Raw genomic sequence first — 24,687 nt, 5'->3', positions numbered from 1 at the left:
CAGAAAGTAGAGGGGGACACCACTAGAGTGGAGGCTTAACATTCTGCATGACAATCCCAATCTGTATAGCCTCATCTCTTCATCCGCCTTATCCTGGGTTTGATTTGTTAGCCATGCGAATGAATGAATGAATGAATGATGGAAGCTGGCACCATTCTGTACAGACTTCCATTGTGAAGTGTTTCCCAATAACTAACAGATATAAACTCACAGTGAAAATGTGTGTAGGTCTCGATCCAGTTCTGGTTATTTTAAACCAAGTGTTAGTTTCTTTGCACAGTCCCTCCCAAGGAGACTGGTTTATTGTCACAATAAAATCTCACTTGTTGTTTGTCCACTTGTTCTGCTTTAATAACCAAGTTCTGAAAACTCAGTCGTTTTGAGAGCCAGCTGTCCCTTCTCTAAATCTGGCTTCCGAGTCTTCTGCTTATTCACACATGCTTCCTGTTTATCCACTGAGATTACTAATGCCTTTTTATCACTTCTTGGCTGGGACCTAAACTAAGTTAATTGCCAATTAGCGTTCTCAGCTAGGTGACCCAAGTCAACAGCTACAGCCAAAGCCAGGAATTAATCTCTTCTTTAGAAGCCCAGACTGATGTCCTACTGGAATCTCATTATGTATAAATTATACTAACAGGCTGACAAGCACGAAAGGGCAGACGAGGCACACAAAAAATGCTCCCTATGAGATGCCATCCATGCGGAGAATGTAATGTGTGACCAGGGTAGCCCATGAAGGCACTCTATCAGAAATGGTAGAGGACATTTCCTATGTTGTTATGAATACAGTTGCAACTTCTTGCTGGCTATGACAGTGCATTCTGTAGCCATCATGAACATGGAATTACTCCCAGAAAGCAGCTGTATTCATATATAGCAGCCTCCACACAAATATATTTCCAGGAAGAATCAGGGTCCATTATGTGAAGGTGTTGTTTTGCATATCTGACCTAGCCTTCAGGCTCGGTACAAACATGGGGACAAGATAAATAAAGTATGTACAAAATAAACTTTTTTTGGCAATGCATCTAAGAAGCAACCACAAGTTAGGAGCTCTATGTCTCAGCTAAACGTTTCTCCTACAACTGCCCTGCTCAGGATGTCACAAAAAGAACCACTGAAAATCCAATGTTCTTCTGCCATCTCCCACCAGGTCACAGAAATCTGCTTGCATGCTACAACTTTAATTTCTCTGTTGTAGCAGTGGCAGTGCCTGGAAACCTATCAGTTCTGAGGCTGGGTTAGTTCTCACCAGGATAAGGGAAGCTGCTATACTCATGTTGTTATTATTATGCACTACATATACGTAGAACAATTGTTAATGTTACAAAAGCAAGACTTTAAAGATATGTTTCAAGTGGAATAAACAAATAGAGGTTTTGTTTCTATCAGAGTATTTTCAATATTGAAACAAACATATCATCAGGATATGGACAGCTGCAGTGCCTGTTCTCCTTTTTCTACATTAACTGCTAAATAAATAACAGTACTTTCCTATAATTATATGATGTGTGAACCTCTGAGCATGACCACTCTCACCCCTTTGCACTTGTAATTTTAGTACCTAGTAATTACATTGATTTAAACTATGTCTTTGAGGTAAAAGGTTAGTGCATTAATTCACTAACCTATTTATTATTTAAATACTAATCTAGAGGTCAATTATTGTTTTTTCATTGCGTTGCAAATGAGTAGTCCTCAGAACTCTTGGAGGATATAAAAGGGAAGTCTAATTTTATTCCTTTTATTCATCCGCAGGAGGATTCTTTTAGTGCAACATTTATTGCTCCAACCTTAACAACATGTGTGATAAAACAACATTTTAATTCAAATCTGTATATTGTTATATACACAGGAATTCTAGAAGTCTGTAAAGCTTCATATAAAATGACTGACTATACAGATGAGGCTACATATAGTAAATTAAAACTTTCTCGGTGTGTTTTATGATGATGATTGTCTACCACACTCCCCATATGTTCTTCCGTGTGATGTTTTCCTATAATATAAATACAGCAAATGATTAAATACTAATTAAAACAAAGAAATATAAACTGGTAATGTAGAAGCTTCAGATCTGAAAGACTTTAAGCTGCGTGGTGAGGCGACTACCGTATTTTGATGCATCAGAGTCACCTTTGTGGAAAACAAGCATGTTTGGCAGACACCTCCCTGTCATTTACAAGCTGCCTAGGTAAGGTTGTGCCCACTGTGCATAATTATGTTTAATTTATTGTTCCATTTTGCATAGCAGCTGGATCTTATGTTCACAAACACCAGTGGGATTCAAGCTTGAAGATCTGCTTTTATCATCTAATGAAGCTAGAGACAGCCACAAAATGAATTAAATTGATTGTGATGTTACAAACAGAGAGTCCTTACTTCATAATTATGCAGGTAGGTTATGTGTGTAACCTTCTCTTGTCTTGAAATAGGTCATCTGGTTTTAGAATAGCTTTTCAACATGCTGGCTTCAGTTCAGATACAGTTGCACAGCACCACAAGCATGCAATGAGAATGAGAATGAACACCCCATCCCCATTACGTAGCGCATATTGGAAGTGAATTGACTGCTGGTATCTAAATCTGTTTCTGCATCTATACTGTATGTGCACTTCCCAATTAACACCTCAAGAGTGCCTTGCTTCCCCCATAGTTGCACCCTTGGATTCAAACAGACTTCAAACATCACTCTGACTCTTTGGCTTCCCAGCCTGTCACTTTTCTTCTAGCTTCTAGCTCAACTTTCAACCCTGGCCCTTTTCTTTCAAACTACCAGCGAGTTTGACGTGGGGAGGATCCAGGAGTTAGAAGGCATATAGCCTACCTCCCCCCTCCAAAAAACCTCGTTATTTCTTTTGATAAATGTTGAGAAATTAAAGATCCTTTTTCCAAGAGAGCTTTCTTTCTTTCTTTCTTTCTTTCTTTCTTTCTTTCTTTCTTTCTGGCTTATGAATAGTTCTTAAGGTAAAATTGTTCATAAATGTAACAAGCTGCATGAGAATAAATGGAAAGCAGCAATCAGCAAATAAAGCTGTTCCTGAAGTAGAATGTACAGCTGGAATTCCAAATTCATGCAAACCAGATTCTCCCTAATGGTTTCTCTTTTTGCATATCTTCCAGTTCCTGTCTGTGTCTTCTGTCCCACTAAGAACTCTGAACTGTTCCTGCTAGATCAGGCATATACAAACATACTGCTTGCCAACACATACAAACGTTATGTCATGAGTTGGCAGCAGTAACATATATCTATCTTGCTACTTAATAGCTGTGTCCCAAAAGAACATATTATTTTTGCATCATTTGCTCTGAGAAGGAAGATACACATCTCTGCATTTTCTTGCGCAGGCAGTACTTTTCCTTCTGATCACACGTACGCAGTTGATCTAGCCCAGTGAATGGAAAGAAAACACAGTTTTTAACCTGCTGAAGAAGAAGCCAATTACTTTCTGCCTAATTCCTACTATCTCCTGCTGTGCTCAAAACACAAAGGCAGAGAATTAACTTTGCCAAGATATCCTGGCCAATGTTTTCTTTTTCTTTTTAAAAGTTGTTTGGCATTCATTACAGAAGAAAATAAAGCAAACAATTCTATTAGCAACCAAAAATACCCCAGCTACATAATAGCCTTATTCATGCATTCTAAGACTATACTGCATGGAGGAGGGTTGCAGTGCAGTGTGGCTAGCATACTCCAATATCCCTGTTCCTGTCAACAACACATATACCCCAGTGTTGAGGGTGAAGGTCTGAAGGCACAGCTGGATTAGAAATCTTGGGGGCTCCCTTGTGTGTGCACTCTAGTAGGATAACATTGAACTAAAAAAGCTTTATTGTAATGTTCTTTCATGATCAAATCAAAATTATTTTGTTCAATGGTTGCATAGCCCGATACCTAATCTGCCTATTTGGTAATCTGGCACTGTCTGAAGGGGAATTTTTTGCATAATCAGCTGCATGCACTCAGAATCCACCCTGAGATCAGAACTCAACCAGGGCCAATACCATCATACTATCTTGTAAAGGAACATGTACTGCATTACCAGACTCTGGTGTTTCTGAGCTTTCTGTCACATGTAAGTCACATGGTCACTGGTGCAGCAGCTGACAGTGTCCAGATTCCACCTGTCCTGGAAGAGCTGGATGTCCCTCCCTATCTTGATAAACTGAAGAACGCTATCTACTCTCAGATGTGTGGTAAAGCCCCAGGAAAGAACAGAATTCCAACAGAAGTGATGGAAGTCAGCCACAACTTATCCCTCATGACGCACCTTCATGGCCTTCTCTTGCAGTGTTGGGAAACAGGATCTGTGCCACAAGACATGCACGACTCCATCCTTGTGACCCTTTTACAAGAACAAAGGTTCCTGCCCTGACTGCTGTGGAATCTCCCTGCTGAATACTGTGGGGAAAACCTTCTCCTGTGTAGTTCTCCACAGATTACAGTCACTCGCTGACAGGGTCTATTGCGAGTCACAATGCTGCTTTAGAGCTCAGAGTTCAACAGTCGACATGATTTTCTCATAGACCTGACAATGGCCTTTGACCTCAACAGCCGAAAAGGACTCTACGCACTTCTCAACAGGATAGGATGCCCACCTAAGCTCCACAATATGACCGTGTCCTTCCAGAAGAACATGTGCAGCGCAGTCCAGTATGATGGCGCATCCTCAAATGCCTTCTCCATAAAGAGCAGTGTGAAACAGGGCTGTGTCCTCACCTCAACTCTCCTTGGCATATTCTTCTCCTTGCTGTTCTCATATGCCTTCAGCTTGACTGAAGACAGTGTGTACATCTATTCAAGGAGTGAAGGGTGTCTGTTCAACCTGGCACATCTCCATGCCAAGACAAAAGTGCAGCAGGTCCTCATCCGACAGATATAGATAAGGACCTTGACGCAGCTTTGATAGCACACTTTGAGGAAGATATATAGAATCAATGGTTTTTCCCAAGCCTGCACCATGCTGTAACCAACTGAGCTATCTAGCTATCCACATGGAGTTTTGCCCCATCACCAGCCTGACAAAGGTCAACATCCTGGGTCAGGATATCACCAGCATGCCACATATCAGCATTGGTGACCATATGCTTGAGGTACTAGACAGTTTTATCTACCTGGGCTCCAGCATAACCAGCTAGAAAAGCGTATTGCCAAGGCAGCTATGGTAATGGTTCGCCTGTCCAAAAGGGTATGGGAGAATGTGATGATAATGATCAAGATGACGGTCTACTAGGCTTGCATGTTGAGCACACTACTTTATGGTAGTGAGACGTGGGCTACTGATACCTGTCAGCTGCGACACCTCAACACCTTCCACATGCACTGTGTCAGGAAGATTTTGAGCATCACATGGCAGGACAGAGTCTCAAACAAAGATGTGCTCTCCCAAGCCCACATTCCCAGCATGTTTGATTGTCATCAAATCATTTGTTTGTTTCATTTTTTGGTTGTTTATATACAATGTTGGACTATTAAAAAAAGGTTCAACAAAGAACCTCTGGAAATTGAGATGATTCAACAGACCTTTGGCTCTGTTATGAAAACCTCTGTGACTGAGTACTCACAGAGTACTGGCAGAAGACCAGAATACTCACAGAGTATTCTGGCAGAAGACCAGAAGACCTTGAGCAAAACAGTTTATCAATTCTTCTCCCTGTGCAAGCATTAGAGCAAGGCTCTAATCTATGGCCCTCCAAATGTTGTTGGTCTCTGCCTCCCATCAACCCTAACCAGCATGGCCAGTAGCCAAGGATGATGGGAGTTGTGGTCCAGCAACATCTGGAGGGCCAAAGGTTCCCCACCTTTGCAGTATTATTATTATTATTATTATTATTATTATTATTATTATTATTATTATTAAATTCCTATCCTGCCCTTCCTCCAAAGAAGCCCAGGATGAAGTAAAAGAAAAAAGAAAAAGTATTTAACAATTGTCCGTTTTGAAACATGTTAGCATCCTCCTGCATAAGACCTTGCAGTTTGTACTCATTAAAGATGAAATGAAATGCATACATATTTGTTAAAACTCTATGAATAGGTAATAAAAACAATTTTTTTCAGTTTCTGGATCCTTTTTTCTTGGTACCCAGCAATAACATTTCCTTCCTGCCACAGACAGCTAAAACTATTGAAGTAAAATGGAATCTTAGAGTAAGGGTTTTGACATCTCAAAACTATGCAGTTTACTTAGGATATCTCAGTAGATATTAAACTGTGCCCAGCAAGCACCAAATATAACTGCACATTATTGGGACATTATTTTTCAATTTCATTCTAAAGTTTATGTGTTCACTAGTTCACATGAATTCAATTCATTTGAGTGGTTCAAGTTGTTTCAGTATGGCATGTCCAAAGTCTGTTTCGGGGGCGTAATCCAGCCCGCTGGTCACTCTAATCCGGCCTCTGTGGCAGTATATGTCCTGGGGTGAAATCCTGCCGCTGAATTTAAGAAACGAGTCACCAGTTACAAGTAATCCAGTATATCCAGTACAAACCCCGCCCCCAGTATTCCAGTTTCAGCATCTGCATAACTCAGCCCTAATGCAAACCTTTAGGATCCATCACATTGGAATGTACTACTTCAGGATGCAGGTGGCGGACTGAACAACACTCAAGTATGCAATGTCAAAAGTCTCCTGAATACATCTAATGAGTACATCTAAAAGAAACTGGGACTGAACTGTTCCCAACATCATGGTAGCTGACTTACCTGGAAAAGCACTGAAGCATATGATTTCCTCACCTGTATTTTAAAGTGCTGCAACCCCCAGAAACCTGTACCTTGTGCCTTTTTGTGAACATTTAAAACGGTTCTCAGAAAAAAAGAAAAGGAGGGAAATGGCATGCTGGAAGCGCCTTATATCCTTGACATCAAAAAGCTTTTATCACTTAATGAGGCAAACAGCTGCTGAGAATTTACTGGAACTCCATTTTGCAGCATCCCCATTGCAGTGCATTATGCACTGTTATGGCGTCTTGCAGGTATTCCTCTATGGAACAGCCTATTCCTCCATCACAGGCATGTGACGGCAAGAAATGTTATTTTGATGTTAAACTCCTGGGATTTCATAAGACAGAAATGATTTCAACTAAACTTAATTGTTCTGAAACACATTTATTTTCCAGAACCAAGAATTTTTATTTTTATTTCACAAAGAGGATCCAGTAGGTAATCTTGCTCAAGCAAGAATTAATCCTACTGGAGTGGTTATCTTTACAACTTTTGGGGAGATGTTTCGTGTGGAACGAGCTCTTGGTTTCTTAACATCAGCTTCAGAATCTTCCATTGCAGTTTTATGGTCTTTTCTGTCTGTTGCTGAACAACCATTAAGTCATCTGCCTAGTGGCTTTGATGTCTGTGTTTTCAGCCACAAAAGGCTATGTTAAGAAAAAACTTGGCCACAAACAGCAAAGCCCTCAATGACGTAAATATTTATAGCACACTAGATCTTTCAAGTAGAAATAAAAGCTTTTCTTTAAGTCATGCAAAAAAACCCCTTAATCTATTCAGTTTTGAATTTTACTACATTCAGTGACTTCATTTAGATAGATATTTAATTAGCTTTTGTGAAGATTAAGAAAGCAGAAGAAACTTAAAGTGTTGTCATTTGTTGCGCTGGAATGAAAGAAGAAATACTTAATCTCCTGAGTTTAGTACATTCCTCAGGCCATTAACTTGGTATAAATGTGGATATGTGTGTGTTTCTCTGTGTGTAACCAATACTCATATCAATTTTATAGGCTAAATGATAATATTTATGCTGGCAACCTATCTCTGTGAATGCATGGGTGATTGAAATGCACTCTGCACCTGGTCCAAAGCACTTTTGTAGAATGCCTGGCTTTTGGCTTTGAAGAAAGAATTAAAGGCTGAGCCTTGATGTTGATTGTTTCACTACCTTCCCCCTGGCTGTGTGGTCAGACGAAGGTGGATATAAGTGAGATCACAATGCACTCTGCACTTCCTCAGTAGATTCACATTGTTGGCCCCAATGTCTATCCGAAGAAATTCCCTTCCAACTCTACCAAAGGTAGAAGAGTGTAACTTATGTCAGCCATAGCAGCCTAGAGAAGGAGAAGGGTGTCACTGCTTGCTTCATCGGCTAAGAAATGAGAGATTTTTCCAGAGTTTCCTGCAATGTATGACACAAGGGAATATGGGACAACCTTCCATTTCCTTATGGAAATGATATAGTCACAATTTTCTCATCCTCTTTCAAGCTGTACTGGCACCTTGAAGCACCTAGTCACACTCAACTTCCTCCCTCCAGGTCTGCCTCAGCAAGAAATGGGAGATGTCTGATGCACTTTGAAGAGGAGAGTTGCAATGCCATACCCTAAGTGTCCTGATTTCCCAGGGACAGTTCCGGAATTATGAAAGGCATCCCAATTTTTATATGCTCCTGGAATGTCCCTATCCCCTGCCAGTACCACCAGTGCTGAGCTGGTGCTTGTCCTGTAGGGCTCTTACACCCAAAGTCCACACAGTGGGGATGGAGGATCTTAGGAAACCTTGCTGCATGCACACAGAGTGCGGCTGTTAACTTGCCCAGGTGATGGGGTAGAAATTACCCTCATCTATTAATGAACACCTGCCTGGAATTTGGTTGATTTGGTTACACTGGTTGAATCTGACTAGTCAATTGGTTTTGCAGATCCTCAAGTTGTTATATTTAATAAATATAACCTATTTATCAACAGTTGGTTGTCTTGACTCTTATTCCTGGTGTGCTGGCAAATACAGTGTCATGATTTTGATGTTTTAGCTGACTATTACTCATTTGGTTTTACTTATTTTTGTGCTCCACCCTGGGATCCCTTTCCAATAAAAAGCAAGCTAGAAATACTTCTAAATAAATAAAAGATATGCAAAATAGCACATCATTTTGGCTTTGTTCTGACATAGGTGTTGACAGGCAGCAATGAACATTAATGGGAAACTGACTGAAAAAGAAAAATGTTTCTTTGTTCCAGTCTTCAGGAATGCATCTTGAATAATACCTGCAGGATGGAGAGGGGAAGATTTGCCTGTAGCAAGTTTTGACTAGTTTGGCAGAATTACCAAGCAGATTTGGAGAAGAAGTAGTTTTTTTAAAAAAACAGGTGGTGATTCCTCATTTATCTCTGTTCTAATTATTGATATTCGTATTTCTTTCCCATCCTTCACCAGAAGGTCCAAGGGTTGGTCACAGTGTGTGTGTGTGTGTGTGTGTGAGAGAGAGAGAGAGAGAGAGAGAGAGATAGAGATTATCTATATCTATATCTATATATCTACATATATATATCTACATATATCTACATACACACACACACACACACACACACACACATATATATATATATATATATACACACACACACACACACACACACCATAGAAAACAAGCATTCCCAAAACATAATTCTAGAATGTTTGCTTAAGTTTTTCGTCAACATACAAATTATTACAAACATACTATATGTGTTCCCTTCACCCAAGGAAATTTGCTCTGTAATGGCTGTCCCTCAAATTCCTAATCTTGTGAAAAGAGAACCATGAACAAAAGATAAACGCCATAATTACTATGCTATGAAAGGATGCTTTTTAAGTTTAAAATCTAATCATCTTCTGTTTACAAGGACTATCACACACTTCAGCTAAGTCTGGATTCTAGCATTCCAATATGAAGTCCTGAAGAAGTGCAGTTGTCATTCATACTGTACAGCTGTTAACAATGTGTGGAGATTAATCTTGCACACCTGTACATTGGCAAATCTTCCTTTTGAGACAATGAGAAGATCCTACTAAAATGACTAAAGCTTCCCTGTGGGCTGATTGCACAGTTTTTGTCTTGTTTACGTGCCCTGGGGATGCATATTCAAGTCTGATAAATGTTTATCCAGATGTTTAGTTATAAGAGGGGCATTGTGCATTGTGGATGACAGTGAACTCGTCTTGGAATGCAATTCTTTTTCAGTTGCTGGGTTTCAGCATTTTCTTCAAAAGCATCTGAAAATATTATTATATTTACTCAACTACCCAGTTTTACATTGTCCATCTACTTTTAAAAATCAGTGTTAATGGACATATATAGTTGTACATGGACATGCTCATCTATAAACTGGTTTGTATTCAATGTGCTTCTCATGTTTGTTTGAGCTTCTCTTTCTCTCCCTTCCTTTGCTGTCTTCCCTGTGTTGTATCATAGAGTGCAATAACTATTGTAACCATAATAAGTATCCCCTCTAGCAACAAACTCAGGTGTTTAAAAGTAACTATGGTTTGGCAGGAAAATGGGCCCATCCAAAAATAAGGAAATAGGTTTTACATACTCTGGGGATCCCCTATGCATTAAGCAATATGTAAGTTTGAAAATCATAAGGGGAAAAAAGTTTTTAAAATAGCCTGATAAACATTTGTGAATTTCCAGACTTGTGGAATGCTGAAGGGTTAGTTGAGTGAAAAAAGAAAAATGTAAAAACTAGGGGCCTGGTGGGGAATTAGGCTCCCCAAGAGCTCATAATAACTATCTTTGATCCGAGGTGGGGTTGGGATAGGCCTAGAGTTTGAAAACAAAATAGATTTAACAGAAAAGGAAGTTTGTATAGGTGTATAACTGATTGCGCTTCTTCTTTTAAAGTATACTGTGTTCGTATTTAAAATGAAATTATTTTAATGTAAAAAAATGTGAGCAGTGGGTTGGATGTCTCAGTTTATTCTTTGATAAAGGTTGTAATCAAGTTAGATAATGCACTTGATGTTGGATTAGACTAACTGCTCAATTTTGGGGGTATGTCCTTGAAAATGCAAACAGTGAATACAGCAATAGTTATTATCATCATCATTGTGATTATCATCATCAGTGAATTATTAATTGTCTTCTAAATAACCTTCTCAAGGCAATGTACACTAAAGATAATTAAAAACACAAAAGCAGCAAATACATGCAACACAAACTAAAACCATGTAAAGTAGACCCGGCAAAAAACTATCCGTGTTTTTTTACTAATTATATGCATTTTTTCCTATATGTTCTCAGTGTAACTGATTGTTACATGACCCACCAGGCTGAAAGCTACATTGTTCTCCCTCTGCCTGATAGTTCTCTATCAACTCTTTCTTCAGACAGTTTTGCAGCAGGCTCTCTACTATAGAGAGCAGGTAAACTCCCCTCCAATTCTTCTCATCTGTAAGGGCATCCTCTTTGGCATCTTGACAACAATGCTATGCTTTCAATCCTTGGGAACAGTCTCTTTTTCCCATACTTCTCTGAATAGTTCAGCTAGTTTTGGTCACCCAGTGTTTAGCATGCATTAACTCCTGTTCAGTAGCTGTACCATTCTTTATCTACTTTATCGTATCCAGGAATTTGATAATTCAACTGGAACTGTTTTAATGGACTGTCATGGTTGACTATCAGGGTTGTAGTAGGGCTAAGTCAGTGAGAATCTCTTTGCAGTTTCCCATCCATCTAATTAAGCCTTCCATTTTGGAAGTCAACTGGTTTTGTTTTGTTTTTGGTCATCCTTATCAGCATATTATCACCGATTTCAAACATCCTCAGACTAGCAATGTCTTGCTATTGATACATATGCCAGTTCTTCAGCATGGCTTCATCTGCTTTTTAACAAAATTATTTTAAAATAGGAACTTTCTGTAGAGTGCTAATCTACACTTCATTTTACTCTGCTTTCCCTCTTATTTGTATATCACTGCAGTGTAATCCTATGCATTTTTTCTTGGAAGCAAGTCTCACTGTGTTCACTGTGTTTAGGGCTGCAGCTTTACAATCTTTGTTTCATTAAGCAGTTCTGAATAAAGCTATTTCATTTAACCTTTTAGGGTCTTCTTAAAATCATTCTTCAATTTACTTTTGGAATGTCTTCCTCATTTGTTTATAGAGATTTGCAGCACAAGCCTAACCATCTCTATTCAGAAGTAAGTCCTATTGAATTGCGTGGGTTTTACTCCCAGGAAAGTGGAATTCCATCTTTCCTGCTACACAAATATTATGATCACCATTTATTTGTAGACATTAAAGACCTGGAACTTGCAAGCTCTTTATGTAGAAGGCACTGATTAGTTTTGTCATAAATATTCAGTCTTTCCCTAAGAATATCACTAAATAACATAGTATTTGTGATTAGAAAATCAGGTCTAAAGCTCTATGAGCAACTGGCTATTTTGACTGATAACTTCCATTTATACTGCAATATTTGCTAGACGGTGTTTGCCCTGTACTTACATAGAAGTCACCCATAACGAAAAGTAGGTCATGTTTAGGTACCCTTTAAATTACAACTTGCAAACAGAGAATTAATCCTTGCACATGTCACAGTGCTTTTTTATTATAAAAAAACCAGAATCTACTTCTGTAGAATAAATGATATTAGTTAATGACTTTCTGTCTCTTAACATTGCTATTCCTGTCCTCTCAGATAAGGTTATTAAAATATGGACACTTTAACACATTAAAAAAGTATATTGTGGTACCACTGAAATGTCACAGTGAATGATAAGTAATATTATGTTAAGTATGCAATGTTTTGGAAGACTCTTGAATATATACTACTAATAAGGATTGTAAATACCTTCCTAATAAGAAGTAGTGAACCTTATCTGAAAATGTTTAGCTGTGCTTCTAATTAAGTCATCATAAGAAACAGTGTAATATAAACTATATTCAGTGAACTGTTAAATAATGCCTCAGTATTTTATGTCACAGCAGGCTAAACAGGAAATGTGCTGGCATCTTTTTTATAATGCACAAGCATATTTCAGTAACAAAGCACATAGAAATTACTTTGCAGTCGTTGATCAATAAATGGGGGAGATAAGAAAAAGCTCACAATTTCTAATTGAAGCCCAGTTCAAGAACCAGTTCTAGACTTGCACAATGATCATCCTGCCCTTTACCTTCTGTCCTGGCTGCTGTGTGCAGCAGGGTTGCAGACACAATAGTGGCCGCACCAGTATAAAGCCCTGCTGGTTGACAGACCCTGCTGGTTGACTTGAACCCGGTATGACTATTAAGCTAGAACTTCTGACTAAAGTTATATGTGCTTTTGTTGAGAAAGCACTAGAAAGTTATAGGCTGCTTCTACAATAGCACTTTAGCAATTGCCATTCTTTGTTTGTACCATCTAGATAACACTGTGGTTGGCCTTTTGCATTCTTATATTTACTGTATTATATGGATTTTCAGATTTGCTCCCCTTTTTATTGTAGCACCAGTATACTTGATGTGGTGAGCGTGGATAGGGATTCTTAATGACAAGCCTATTAATTGCTCCATTGTTTCCCAACGTGAGGGAGGCTTTAATTAATTTCTTTTCCTTATTTTTATTTTTAATAACAGAACAGGACTAGCTATAGGTGGTCTGCCACAGTCAAAACAAAATTAAAAAATCCTTCCAGTAGCACCTTAGAGACCAACTAAGTTTGTTATTGGTATGAGCTTTCATGTGCATGCACACTTCTTCAGATACACTGAAACAGAAGTCACCAGACCCTTATATATAGTGATAGGATGGGGAGAGGTATTACTCAGAAGGGTGATGGTAATGGGTGATTGGCTGATAGGTGTGGTAAAACTGTTGATGACTGTTTACCACACCTATCAGCCAATCACCCATTATAAGTAGGGTATACATATGGGGAATTGGGTCTGCTTGCCCAATGGACTTTTCAGGGGAAGGGTTCAAAAGAGGATAGAATGTTTGAAGTGAAAAGAATATCCATCTGCTGAGGCAACTTTGTTAATTCTGTGATTCTCCCTGTTTTGTCACAGATGAAATCACCACAATATAGCACAGAAAAAGAGAGTGTGTTTACCTAGTTACCTCAGTAACAAACATGCATTGTCTTCCCTCTTTCCCCTATTACATAGAAAACAATTGCTATATATGTCTTTAGTGGCATAATCCCATAGCAGAATCTGATTGGTTATGATTCTATGCAACATTTTGACATCATCATGATGGCTATGTTACCTTCATCATTGTGGCGCTTATCTCACTTTACTGGCAGAGGGAGCCAACATTTGTCCACAGATAGTTTCTCCGGGTCATGTGGCCAGCATGATTAAGCCGCTTCTGGTGAAACCAGAGCAGCGCATGGAAATGCCGTTTACCTTCCCGCCAGAGTGATACCCATTTATCTACTTGCACTTTGACGTGCTTTTGAACTGCTAGGTTGGCAGGAGCTGGGACCAAGCAACGGGAGGTCACCCCGTCGCGGGGATTCAAACCGCCGACCTTCTGATCGGCAAGCCCTAGGCTCAGTGGTTTAGACCACAGCACACCCGCGTCCCTCTCAGTTAGCACATACATTCATGCAAAATAAGCACAGTGACCCTTCAAAAAAGCAGGCAAGTCACTGTTTATTTTGCATAAATTTCTGTTCTTTTTTTTTGTCACAAACTGCTTTTTGAATTTTGTCATTTAACATTGGCTTTTACATTACACACCATTATTGACATGTCTACTGAGGAATATACCATGTATCTGATAATGCAAGCTTTAGTCCACAGAAAATTATGTCATCATAATCTCATCTACAGCACCCATCATTCTGACCATTACCATGCTGGTTGGGGGTGATGGGAGTTGTAGTCCAAAACATTTAGAGGACACCAGGTTGGTAGAAGCTGCAGGAGAAGGAAGAAAACCTTCCTATGTTGTATTTGTATGACTAGAGAAGGAGATCTGAGTTTTGTAACCTTTGGTCCAAAGTCACATGGGGAAGCCATCCTAAGAAAAACCCAGGAAAAGAATGACGCCACAGTTTCCTGAGGAAGAAGTTTAATGTGCAGGTGCATTTACTAGCCATACTTCAAGCTCCCATTGCTTGTGGCAGCAAGAGAATACCAGCCTTTGAGTAATGAAGAAACTAGGACAGGGGAAGTGAGAAGGGTGGGGGGGGGGAAGCAAAATAACGCATTTGTTGATATCTAGCAATGGAGATTTCAACCTGTCTGGAATTCCTTTCACCAGATATAATATGCATATACACCAATTTCACCATAGTAGCTATTTTTTTTCAGGACAAGTTATCAGCAATTAACATGCTCCAGAGCTCTGCTGTGCAAACAGATCTTCTTTCAATTTAGTATTACTGAAAACTCTACATGGGACGTAATGTGTGGAGTTTTACCTGATACAGAACCAGTGGCGTAGCGTGGGGGGTGCAGGGGGGGCCGGCCGCACCGGGCGCAACATCTGGGGGTTAGGGTTGGGGGCGCAAATCCACGGGTTAGGGGGCGCAAATCCACGGGTTAGGGGGCGCAAATTACTTGCCTTGCCCCGGGTGCTGACAAGCCACGCTACGCCACTGTACAGAACTAGAGAAGGAACCCTTTAATTAGGAGAAACCTCCATGTTGTCATTGGAATTGTGGAATAAGTGATCATGAGTGAGTTCAAATGCTTATAAATATGAAACCACCATTTTATGTTGTCTGAAAGAACAGTAAGTTGACTTAAATTTCACACATCTGGCATAAAACAATATAAGATTGTGTTGTGCCTTGTACTTTTTTTTTTTGAGGGGGCACCAAGATGTGCCTTGTAGTTTTTAAACTGTAGAAGTCTGAGAGACATACTGCCATTTCTTAGTATTATCTACTTCACACACCAAGAGGGATAGATAGATAATATCACTTCTTGCAAAGGAAAAAAAATAAAATGAGTTTGGCAAAATAAACAAACAAATAAGTAAAAATGTGTGAGCTTCAAAGTGTTGCAAGAGACAATTGCTAGGAACTAGTAAAGCAAGCCAGTATAATTAAATAAAGTGCTGTATATATATAATTATGATTAAAAATTATCACCTTACCATCTATATAACTGAAGTACATGGGGTTTTACATTTAATAAAATGTCCACTCATAAGCAATTAAAATAATCTCTACAAATGCATGTTGTTGTGTTTTTTTTAAAAAAATATCTTAAAATTGATACCTTTTCTTTAAAGGAGTATAACACAGTCTATAGCAGAAAGTGCAATAATCCACTTGTCATTTTCTACAGTACAGATCAAGTTATTTCAGATTATCATCAGCTAGCCTTGCTGATACTGACTAGCACTTTATGAATAATCTCAATGGGAGAGATTCAGAGTTGACACTTGCATAATTGAGATGACAGTAGGGTTAATTGTGCAGTGCTCAGTGTTAATAAGGATAGAAGAATTGAAAAAAGATTTCTGATGCACCATCCTGTCACTATGCCTGTTAATCATTTGATGTAGTCTCATGTGATATAGCTCTAACATGCCTAATGTAATACAGACTAAAGAATCTTGCAAAGGGGGAAAAAGTATATTGTATCTACATATAAGAGGGATTAAAACAGATTTTGATCTTTTAAAAATCAAGTATTTGACATAAACATTACATTGAGTTTTCTGATTAATCCAGACAAAGCATAAGCAATGTCATTCAAACAATACTGTATGCCTTTCAATAACAGTAGTAAACAACTTCATCAGACTTCAAAAAAGCAACCCATTAAAAAATGCAGAAGTGTATTTTGAACTTCTGCGTTGATTACTAGTGTTTTATGATAGTGGCATCAAGGATGATTAAACAGTTATGTACTGATGGGAATGGCAGATGGAAATGGGAAAGTGGAAGTAGTAGTTTTGAAAGATACACTCTACCTGTGTAGCCCAGAGAATTGTCCTCATTATCTGAGGTGGGAAGTGGTGTTCCGCTGTCGTTTCCTCTCTCAAGGTCATCAGAGTCTGTTGGAAATAACATCAGAGCTGCTGATGGGGTCATAGTAGTAACAGTAGTTGCCATTTCCATCAAATAGTGTCCATATACAAGTAAATCCACATATGACAGAAAAACAAACAGTGATAGCACACAGCATACTTTATCCTTCCACACCATTGGCTGGATTAACTTCTGTAATATCTTCAGCAACATTCTTTGTGGTTTTAAAATTCCTCTTGTGTTTACTGTGTCCCTAGTTTTATTCTTCTGTTGCACCTTCACTCTGATTTCACAGCTTGTGAAGTGTTCTGTCTACACTCTGCAGAGCAGCCAGCACATGCTGTGGTGGACATATGGGGAAGAGGAGGCTGGGTGGTTGAATGCTAGCATTGCTAATTTTCTACCTTATTGTTAATCAAAGCTATTGACTGTGATCACTCCCCATCATTGCTTCATCTCCTGGCAATTACAGACTCAGGGGACTTTACCTCTTTGTAGGAAGGGGAAAAAGCAGTGTCTTGTCAAATAAGGAGGAAGGCTTGTATAAGCACTATTTCTTATCCAGGGGTGGAGCAAAGGAAAGGAGAATTATCACATCTAGCAAAAGGCAACAGTTTATAGTAACCAGAAAGAGATATTTTGCTGAACTGAAGGGCAATATTAAGGACATCATTTTTAAATGTTTTTCTCATAGAGCATAGTCCTGCAAAATTAAACTGCAAACAAAATATTTTCAAATAGTGTGAAGCCATTCATAGTGCAGCAGAGCAAAAATGTATTTAAAAATGGGGGAAAGTATCTTAAGGGCAAAAATATGAATCATAGATGCTAGTAGGAGAATAACTATGCCGAGAGCTGATTTTACTCTATTTTTTAAACAATATTTAATCATACTGAAATAAAAGCCCATCAGAAAGTTCTGAGAACTCAAAAAACTTTACTTGTAAAAATATGGCTATAATCTCCCCCCCAATCATGCAGAAATAATAGGTAGCATTCTAGAAATATTATGTACTGTGTGCTTTCTTTCTTTCTTTTTTTGCAAATGTCTTGTTTAAACGATATCCTAGCTAGTCATCTAAGTACTTACATTTTATTCATAAATCTATGTACATTATCACAAAGAAATCAATCCACTTGGAAAAAAGTATAGCACTTTTGATATTACGTATTCAGAACACCTGTGATTCTTAAATAAGATAAATACAGTGATTAAACAATATTTATTTTAAACCTTTTATTCAATACAGTACACCCATATTCTGACTATGGTGGAAGATAGGCATTTTCTGCTTTTGTAAAATGTACAACCCCTTTTCAGACTAGTCTTTCCATTAGAAAGCAGAATGTAAAAAACAACAACTTGGATGTATCCCTTTACATTATTGAGGTCTCCTTTTTAAAAAGCCTTTGTGGATAAGATAGAGGACAAAGGTGAAAACCCCTCATTTATTTGTTCATTTGTTTTGCTACCACAGTAATATGTAATCTCATGAACATCTTTGAAAACTTCTCTGAAAGAGACTGTCACAACTGAATCAAAAGTCCTCTCTAATACACTATTCTATTATTTGCATGCAGGGAGCTATTGGACATGTTGTGGATTATAACTATTGAAGGCAACAGGACAGGTCTCTTCCTAAATTAAATGGCAGAGATTTCATGCTTTCTCTTTCATTTTTTTGAAGGTGCATGGTACAAAATAAAAAAAGAGATCAAATCAGTACTAAAAATGTTATTACAGTAAGTTGACAGCTTGTGTGCATTCAGCTTTAAATGTGTGATAAAAATAAAAAATAAAAAGGGGGCTGGGTTCTGGGGAAAACGACACTGGCAACCCCACCCGCCATTAAACCCAACTGGTATTGACTATCCATGGAATGTAACCCTTGTGTAAGTTGCAGGCCTACTCTATACCAGAACTTAGAGCAGTTAGAACCGAAGTTCTACTTGGGATTCTGCCTCTCTCTGTCTCTTCCAGCCACACCATGCTAGACCTGGTCGAGCATCTACGAAATTCTGTGGTTAGAGTCCTTCTAATAACATTGATACCAAAGTTGTGATAATAAAACTATACTCTAAGTAAACAACTTCTCCTAAGCTCCTGGATAAATCTTACAGTGCAAGATTTCTCATATCATTGTAGAGACACAAAGTGGCCACGCTTTGGAATCACTGGAAAGGAGACCTCTGCAGCTTCTGTTTATTTGAGAAGGCAATGTAATGTGCAATGTAATAGTATTTTTTTTATAAAAAAAACAAACCAAGCACAGGTGATTCTAAAAAATGCTTACCCAACAAATGTTTTCAAGGATTTAGCATTACGAGAAGTGGAACCATGAAATGCTGCAGGCAACAGGGAAAAGGAAAGGATGGGGCAGCTGGCCTGCTTGAGCCCCTGCCAGCTTACAGCAAGTAGGAGAAGAGATTCATGGTGGATCTCCCCTTGTTTCATGGTGGATTGCCCCTTGTTGTATGCTGAGATTTAAGAAGGAGAAAACAAAGTTTCTCCATAACCTTCCTCCATGCCATCTAAACAAAGAGTTAATGCTCAGGGCTTTATCTGATCCCTCTAATGTGCAAGTGTCAGGTGGGTAGTTCAGGAGGGAAATAAAATATTGCTATTTCCCATTTTAACCTAACTGAAATACAGTTCTCTCTTGCTTGAGCTGGCTAGAGCCTTGAGCTGAAACATTCTTGCTAGGGCTCAAAATACACTGAAACATTTTGTTGCTGGTTGCCACCTGTTTTAAATATTAATACAGTGGTACCTCGGGTTAAGAACTTAATTCGTTCTGGAGGTCTGTTCTTAACCTGAAACCATTCTTAACCTGAGACACCACTTTAGCTAATGGGGCCTCCCGCTGCTGCTGCACGATTTCTGTTCTCATCCTGAAGCAAAGTTCTTAGCCCGAGGTACTATTTCTGGGTTAGCAGAGTCTGTAACCTGAAGCATCTGTAACCTGAAGCATCTGTAACCTGAGGTACCACTGTACTGAGCTTTGAATGCTTAGGTAGCATTGAAGAGATTCCTGTCTTAAACTACTTAGAATATGTCAGTGACTCCTTTTCATCTCTTGACCAGTTCACACCTGACTTTCCAAAAGAAGCAATAAATCAGATCTTCAATGGGACTAAAGCATGCAGTGAAGCATTGTTCAATGTAGTTCTGAACATTACAGTATTCACAAGTAAATCCAACTGAGGTGAGTTGGTTTATTCTCTAATAAGTGAGCTGAAGTCCAATTGTGTTTGACAGTTCCTGAACATGCTTACGTGTCTCTTAATTGCATCTAATACTACAAACACAAAGAGCCCTGGATTAGTTTTAGGAAATGCACTTGATAACAAATATTGATAATCTGCAGCAGATTATATAGTTCCAACAGTGTGCTAGCTACAGCAGATCTAACCATACGTAAAGAGTGCTTCATACATTATGTTTTTAAAGATATGTGCTTGCTGCAGCAAAGTTTAACGAATCATGGCTCCCCAGATATACATATATGTCTTCTAAAACTTAGTGTTTGCTTTCTCACACATTAATGCATTAAGCAGATATACTGTATGAACATGCTAAGTGTAGTATGTCAAATAGCCCTAGCAAGCATATGTGAATAACATTTGCTTTGAATTACAATGTAGCCAATGTATTAATCAGTATCACTCTGACTCTACTCTGTGTACACACACACACACACACACACACACACACACACACACACACTAAGAGAACTGCCCACATTTTTTTCATATAGTTAGAGTAAAACTGAACACTGCAAACAGTTGATACTTTCTAAAAGAATATAAGGTTCAATAAATATTTAAATACAGGTTCAATAAATATTTAAAAGATGCAACATATTTAGTTTTAGTACTACTCATTTATAATTATGTTGATTAAATCCATTGACTTCCCTCTTTCAATCAATATTTAACACCATTTAAATCTTAGTTGCCTACTACTGATATATCACAGTTTCTTTAATTCTAATAAATTACATTCTAATTTACATTAGACTTCAAATACATATTCCACCAGGATACGCTGGCCAGGGGTATGATCAAGTGCTTTTGTATAGTTTTCATAGGTTCCTTGTTCAGTTCTAATGATCTCAGCTAAAATGATTTGGCATTTCCATATTATTAAACAAAAACAACTTAAAGTCTGTAGTCCATTCTGTGTTAGAAGTTTTGAGTCTTCTATTCATTTTTGCTAAATAATCTAGATTTCACCAAATTAATTAAGAGCAGAAGGTGATCTGTTAAGTGCATAGGCCATGTGTACAATAAAATGGATTGTTGCTTTAAACCAAACTGAGGCAGGAACCATTTCAGTGAACATTGACTTTCTTTGTTGCTTTCCACAATCTTAACATTACAAAGTGATCTTTAAAGACACATCATTTCTCACACTAGGGTTTCAGTGTGTTCAGCACTCTTTTTCAGATGCATCTTCCTACATTACTCTAGATTAGTGAAAGGAATCAATGAGAATTGATCCAATTTGCAGAACACAGTTCTAATATTGATAGTAGTTTATACACATTTGCTTTTGCCTAATCTTTTATTAATGATCATCTTCAAAATGTCAATTAATATTGCTGTCCATAAATTCAGTAATATGGGCTAGATAGAAATCAACTAATTAAAGAAGAGATGCTCAAAGGAAACAAAACACAGAGTAAGATGAAGGAAAAAGACCTTTTGGTGATCTGTTTTCTTTATACTACTTTGAGAAACAGTAATCACTGTTATACAGTTTACCTATCAGTGGGAAAAGGTCAATTTAATTTCATTACTTTCATCAAAACAGTGTATTAGAAAATGAAATGTGGTAAGCAAATGGATTCTCACCTGTTTTTTGTTATATATTCACTTTGAGAAAAATACCGTGTAACATGAATGCACACTTAGCAGGGAAATAATTCAGATACCTATGTGTTCATACAGGAGCAAACATTCTCCAGAGGTTCCTGGGGGACATTTCTGAGAGTGGAGTGGCATATTTATTTGAGAAAGGAAGGTCTATCCTATCTGAAGCATCCTAGCTGAGGCTGTCCCAATGCCCCTCTGGGTGTTTGCTAAAGCACCAACATAGACTCAAGGGTAGTATGGTAGGGGTGGGTAGGTTGCTATGCCCTATGGCACGGGTGGGAAACATCTAATGCAGTCTTCCAGGACTTTATATCTGGCCATCCAGACTATCTCCAGGCCAAACATCTTCCAAACTGCAACACACCCGTCACCAGCCCTGCTTGACACCCTGCTTAAGTATGTTTGCCTGACTGGAATGTGGCCATGAACTCTGATAGTGCTTCTTGATTTCTGGATGGAGGTTAGAATGGAATGTGTGAGTGTGTAGAAACTATCTTACTGTGCAAAGGTATAATTCACATCCATTGCTCTGTCCACTTTCAACTCTGGCCTCACCTACCACTGACATGTCCCCCCCAGAAGGCTGCATAGAAGGGAATGTGGTCCCCAGCCTTAAAAAGATTCCTCACCCCTGGTTTATAGGAATTCCATCTTTCTCTTTAGACTTCCTGTTCTGTGAGTGCTAATCTTGAGTGTTTGTGTCTTGGGTTGGGTACCTGAGGGATTCTGCTGATATGTTGCTCATCGCTATTCCTGTGTAAGCTGATGAATATTGTCTCGATTTGTGTTGATGGCTTCTAGGATGGAGTATTTTAACTTCTATGCTGACGTCTCAGGATATGGAGGACCTCATGGCCACAACGAGAGCCATGGTTGTGCTTGGATTGGAGATTATAGAGGTTGGTGCTGGAGGATTGTTGCTGACCCCTTGGTGGCTATTCTATGAGATTTCACAGGTCTGTTTTATCCCACATGCATGTCTATGTTAAACCACTGACTACAGCACTTGACAGGATAAGGTCCAATAGGCTATGACTCAACTCAGAAGAAACAGAGGTACTGTTAGTTTGTGGTTCAACTGCCCAACCTAGTTTGGAATGGGTGTCTTCCTAAGAGACCTCTTTGTCTCCATCTATACTCTTAGACCTAGCCAGACTTTACCTTCCTATTAGATGTAAAAAGCTTAAAGAACTAGGTTCATAGATTAGGAGAGATCTTGGATCCAGCACTGTTGCAGGAGGTAGAGGTGTTGTTCCCTTTTAGCTTAGAGGACCTTCAGACAGAGATAGGTAGAGAGGTAACTACAACATGTGTCCATCTTTTTGACTAGTTTGCAAAGGCTTTAATTTTAGTAAAAGTAGATTAATATTTGTTTTTTGATTCCACCTATTTGGAATATGTCAATCTTCATGGAAAAACAGCAATATGGACATATTTTGTGCTTTACCAACTGCCAACAAAACTAAGAATATTATTTTTAAAATCAGATGAACGAAACAGAAACTGGTCAATTTTTGTCTAAGTGATAAACAAAATCCATCCACACACCCAGCAAAAGCCTAAGAATCTGAACTGGGAAAGATTACTAAATAGATAGTAAATTAATGTATCACTCTCCAGTAATCTATAATATAAGTTTGTCCAAGGCTCTCATTCCTCTATGTGATCAATGTGAACCTCAAAAGAAAGCACAGGGTCAAAATTACCTAAAAGTTTATGAACTTGGCTGGGAGAATGAAAGCAAGTTCTGAAATGAAACGGCTGGGGAGGATAATAATCAATAACTACTCTTATCTTGTCAAATTTCAGCCTTAGAAAATTAATATCACATAGGCAATCATGCAGCACAGCAAGGGGCATTCAGGGTTTACAGCAACCAAACAGATACCTTGTGGTGCTGTCAATTTGTAATATTGTACAACCTGAGCATGAGACTATTAGTCTGCAGCTGCAATTTCAAAAACCTCATGGGTATCTGGGAACCCCTGAAATAACTAGGGGGAGGGGGGAAAAACACCCTTATGGTCACAGGGCCCAGAGCAATAAAGCATGAACACTGAAAAATATAATGAATTTAACTCACACAAGGCTGCTGAAACAACAGTATAGGTGTTTATTCCTCCCAAATATAAAACACTCTCTTCTCAAGTTGCATGTAAGCAGAGACAAATAACAGTAACAGTCATTTCAAATATGGCCCTCAAAGAATATAGAAGTCAAGACAATGTATATCTCCCAACAGGGACATGCCCAACTGTTGGAAAATGGTGTATCTACTTTTCTGCCCCTCCCCCTCCAGGTCCATCATATAACCCTAACCTGTTAGACATACATCAGTAATTGCTGAACAGCAGTAGACTATGGCTAGCATATGAAAGTACAGCTGACAATAGCCTATTATAATTAGACTCCAGTAAAACAGACTTTTAATCCAGAAAGACTATTGAATCACCCTCTGGAGATGAAAGAGAGTTTCATTAATTGAAAATATAAGTCTATGCATCCATTGGTGAGGGCTCAATGGATGTCAGATAGGTTGATAAATTTCTTTAGCCGAAAAACCTTTGATACTGGGAAGCCAGTAGATATGATACTTTAATTGAATTGTGGATTTCTTTGATGACTTTCACAGAGAGAATAAAGATAAGACTATTACCAAGATGATGATGATGATGATGATTTTTTAAAAAATCATGTTCTGGAATTATATTAATACCTTTTTGGGTTGCCGGGATAATCTTCTTGTATCGTTTAGGCTGTATCTATTAATCAGGGAGTAATACAATACTAATGTGATGTTATCAGCAACTAAAAGAATGTGCAACTCTATTTGAAGTGTACAGCATACTGAACCACCATTTTAAGTTGTTTTTTTTAAGCCAGCCAACCACTAACTTAAGGGCAAAAGGCTTTACAAATCAATACACATTGATTTTTTCATGGGAATTTTTTGACCTTAGGATGGTCACCATGACCTAATCAATAGGCTTGTGGGTTTTAGCATCCGTGTGCTGGTACAGGTGCACAAGCAGGGGTTGCAAGGTTTGCTCCCAGCCTGCTTCCACAGATGAGAGTGGAATTTGTATAGGCCCTTTGTGATTTCAATGAA

The 24,687-nt window shown here is 38.5% G+C and overlaps 1 protein-coding gene across 1 annotated transcript in view; it reads right to left on the bottom strand.

Moving 5' to 3' along the window:
• The window catches only part of ROBO1 (roundabout guidance receptor 1), a gene marked incomplete at its 3' end in the record, with an annotated part of 602,172 nt that overhangs the window by 320,628 nt on the left and 256,857 nt on the right, over positions 1 to 24,687 (bottom strand). The window contains exon 3 of the mRNA XM_082220668.1: positions 16,643 to 16,726. Coding sequence (XP_082076794.1) covers positions 16,643 to 16,726 — 84 coding nt within the window. The remainder of the gene's footprint in view (positions 1 to 16,642; positions 16,727 to 24,687) is intronic.

The sequence above is a fragment of the Podarcis vaucheri genome (genome assembly GCF_965113315.1).
Source record: "Podarcis vaucheri genome assembly, chromosome: 4".
Classification (NCBI taxonomy): Eukaryota; Metazoa; Chordata; class Lepidosauria; order Squamata; family Lacertidae; genus Podarcis; species Podarcis vaucheri.
Note: the sequence above shows the minus strand (reverse complement) of the source record. Positions and strands in the feature narration are given on the sequence as shown.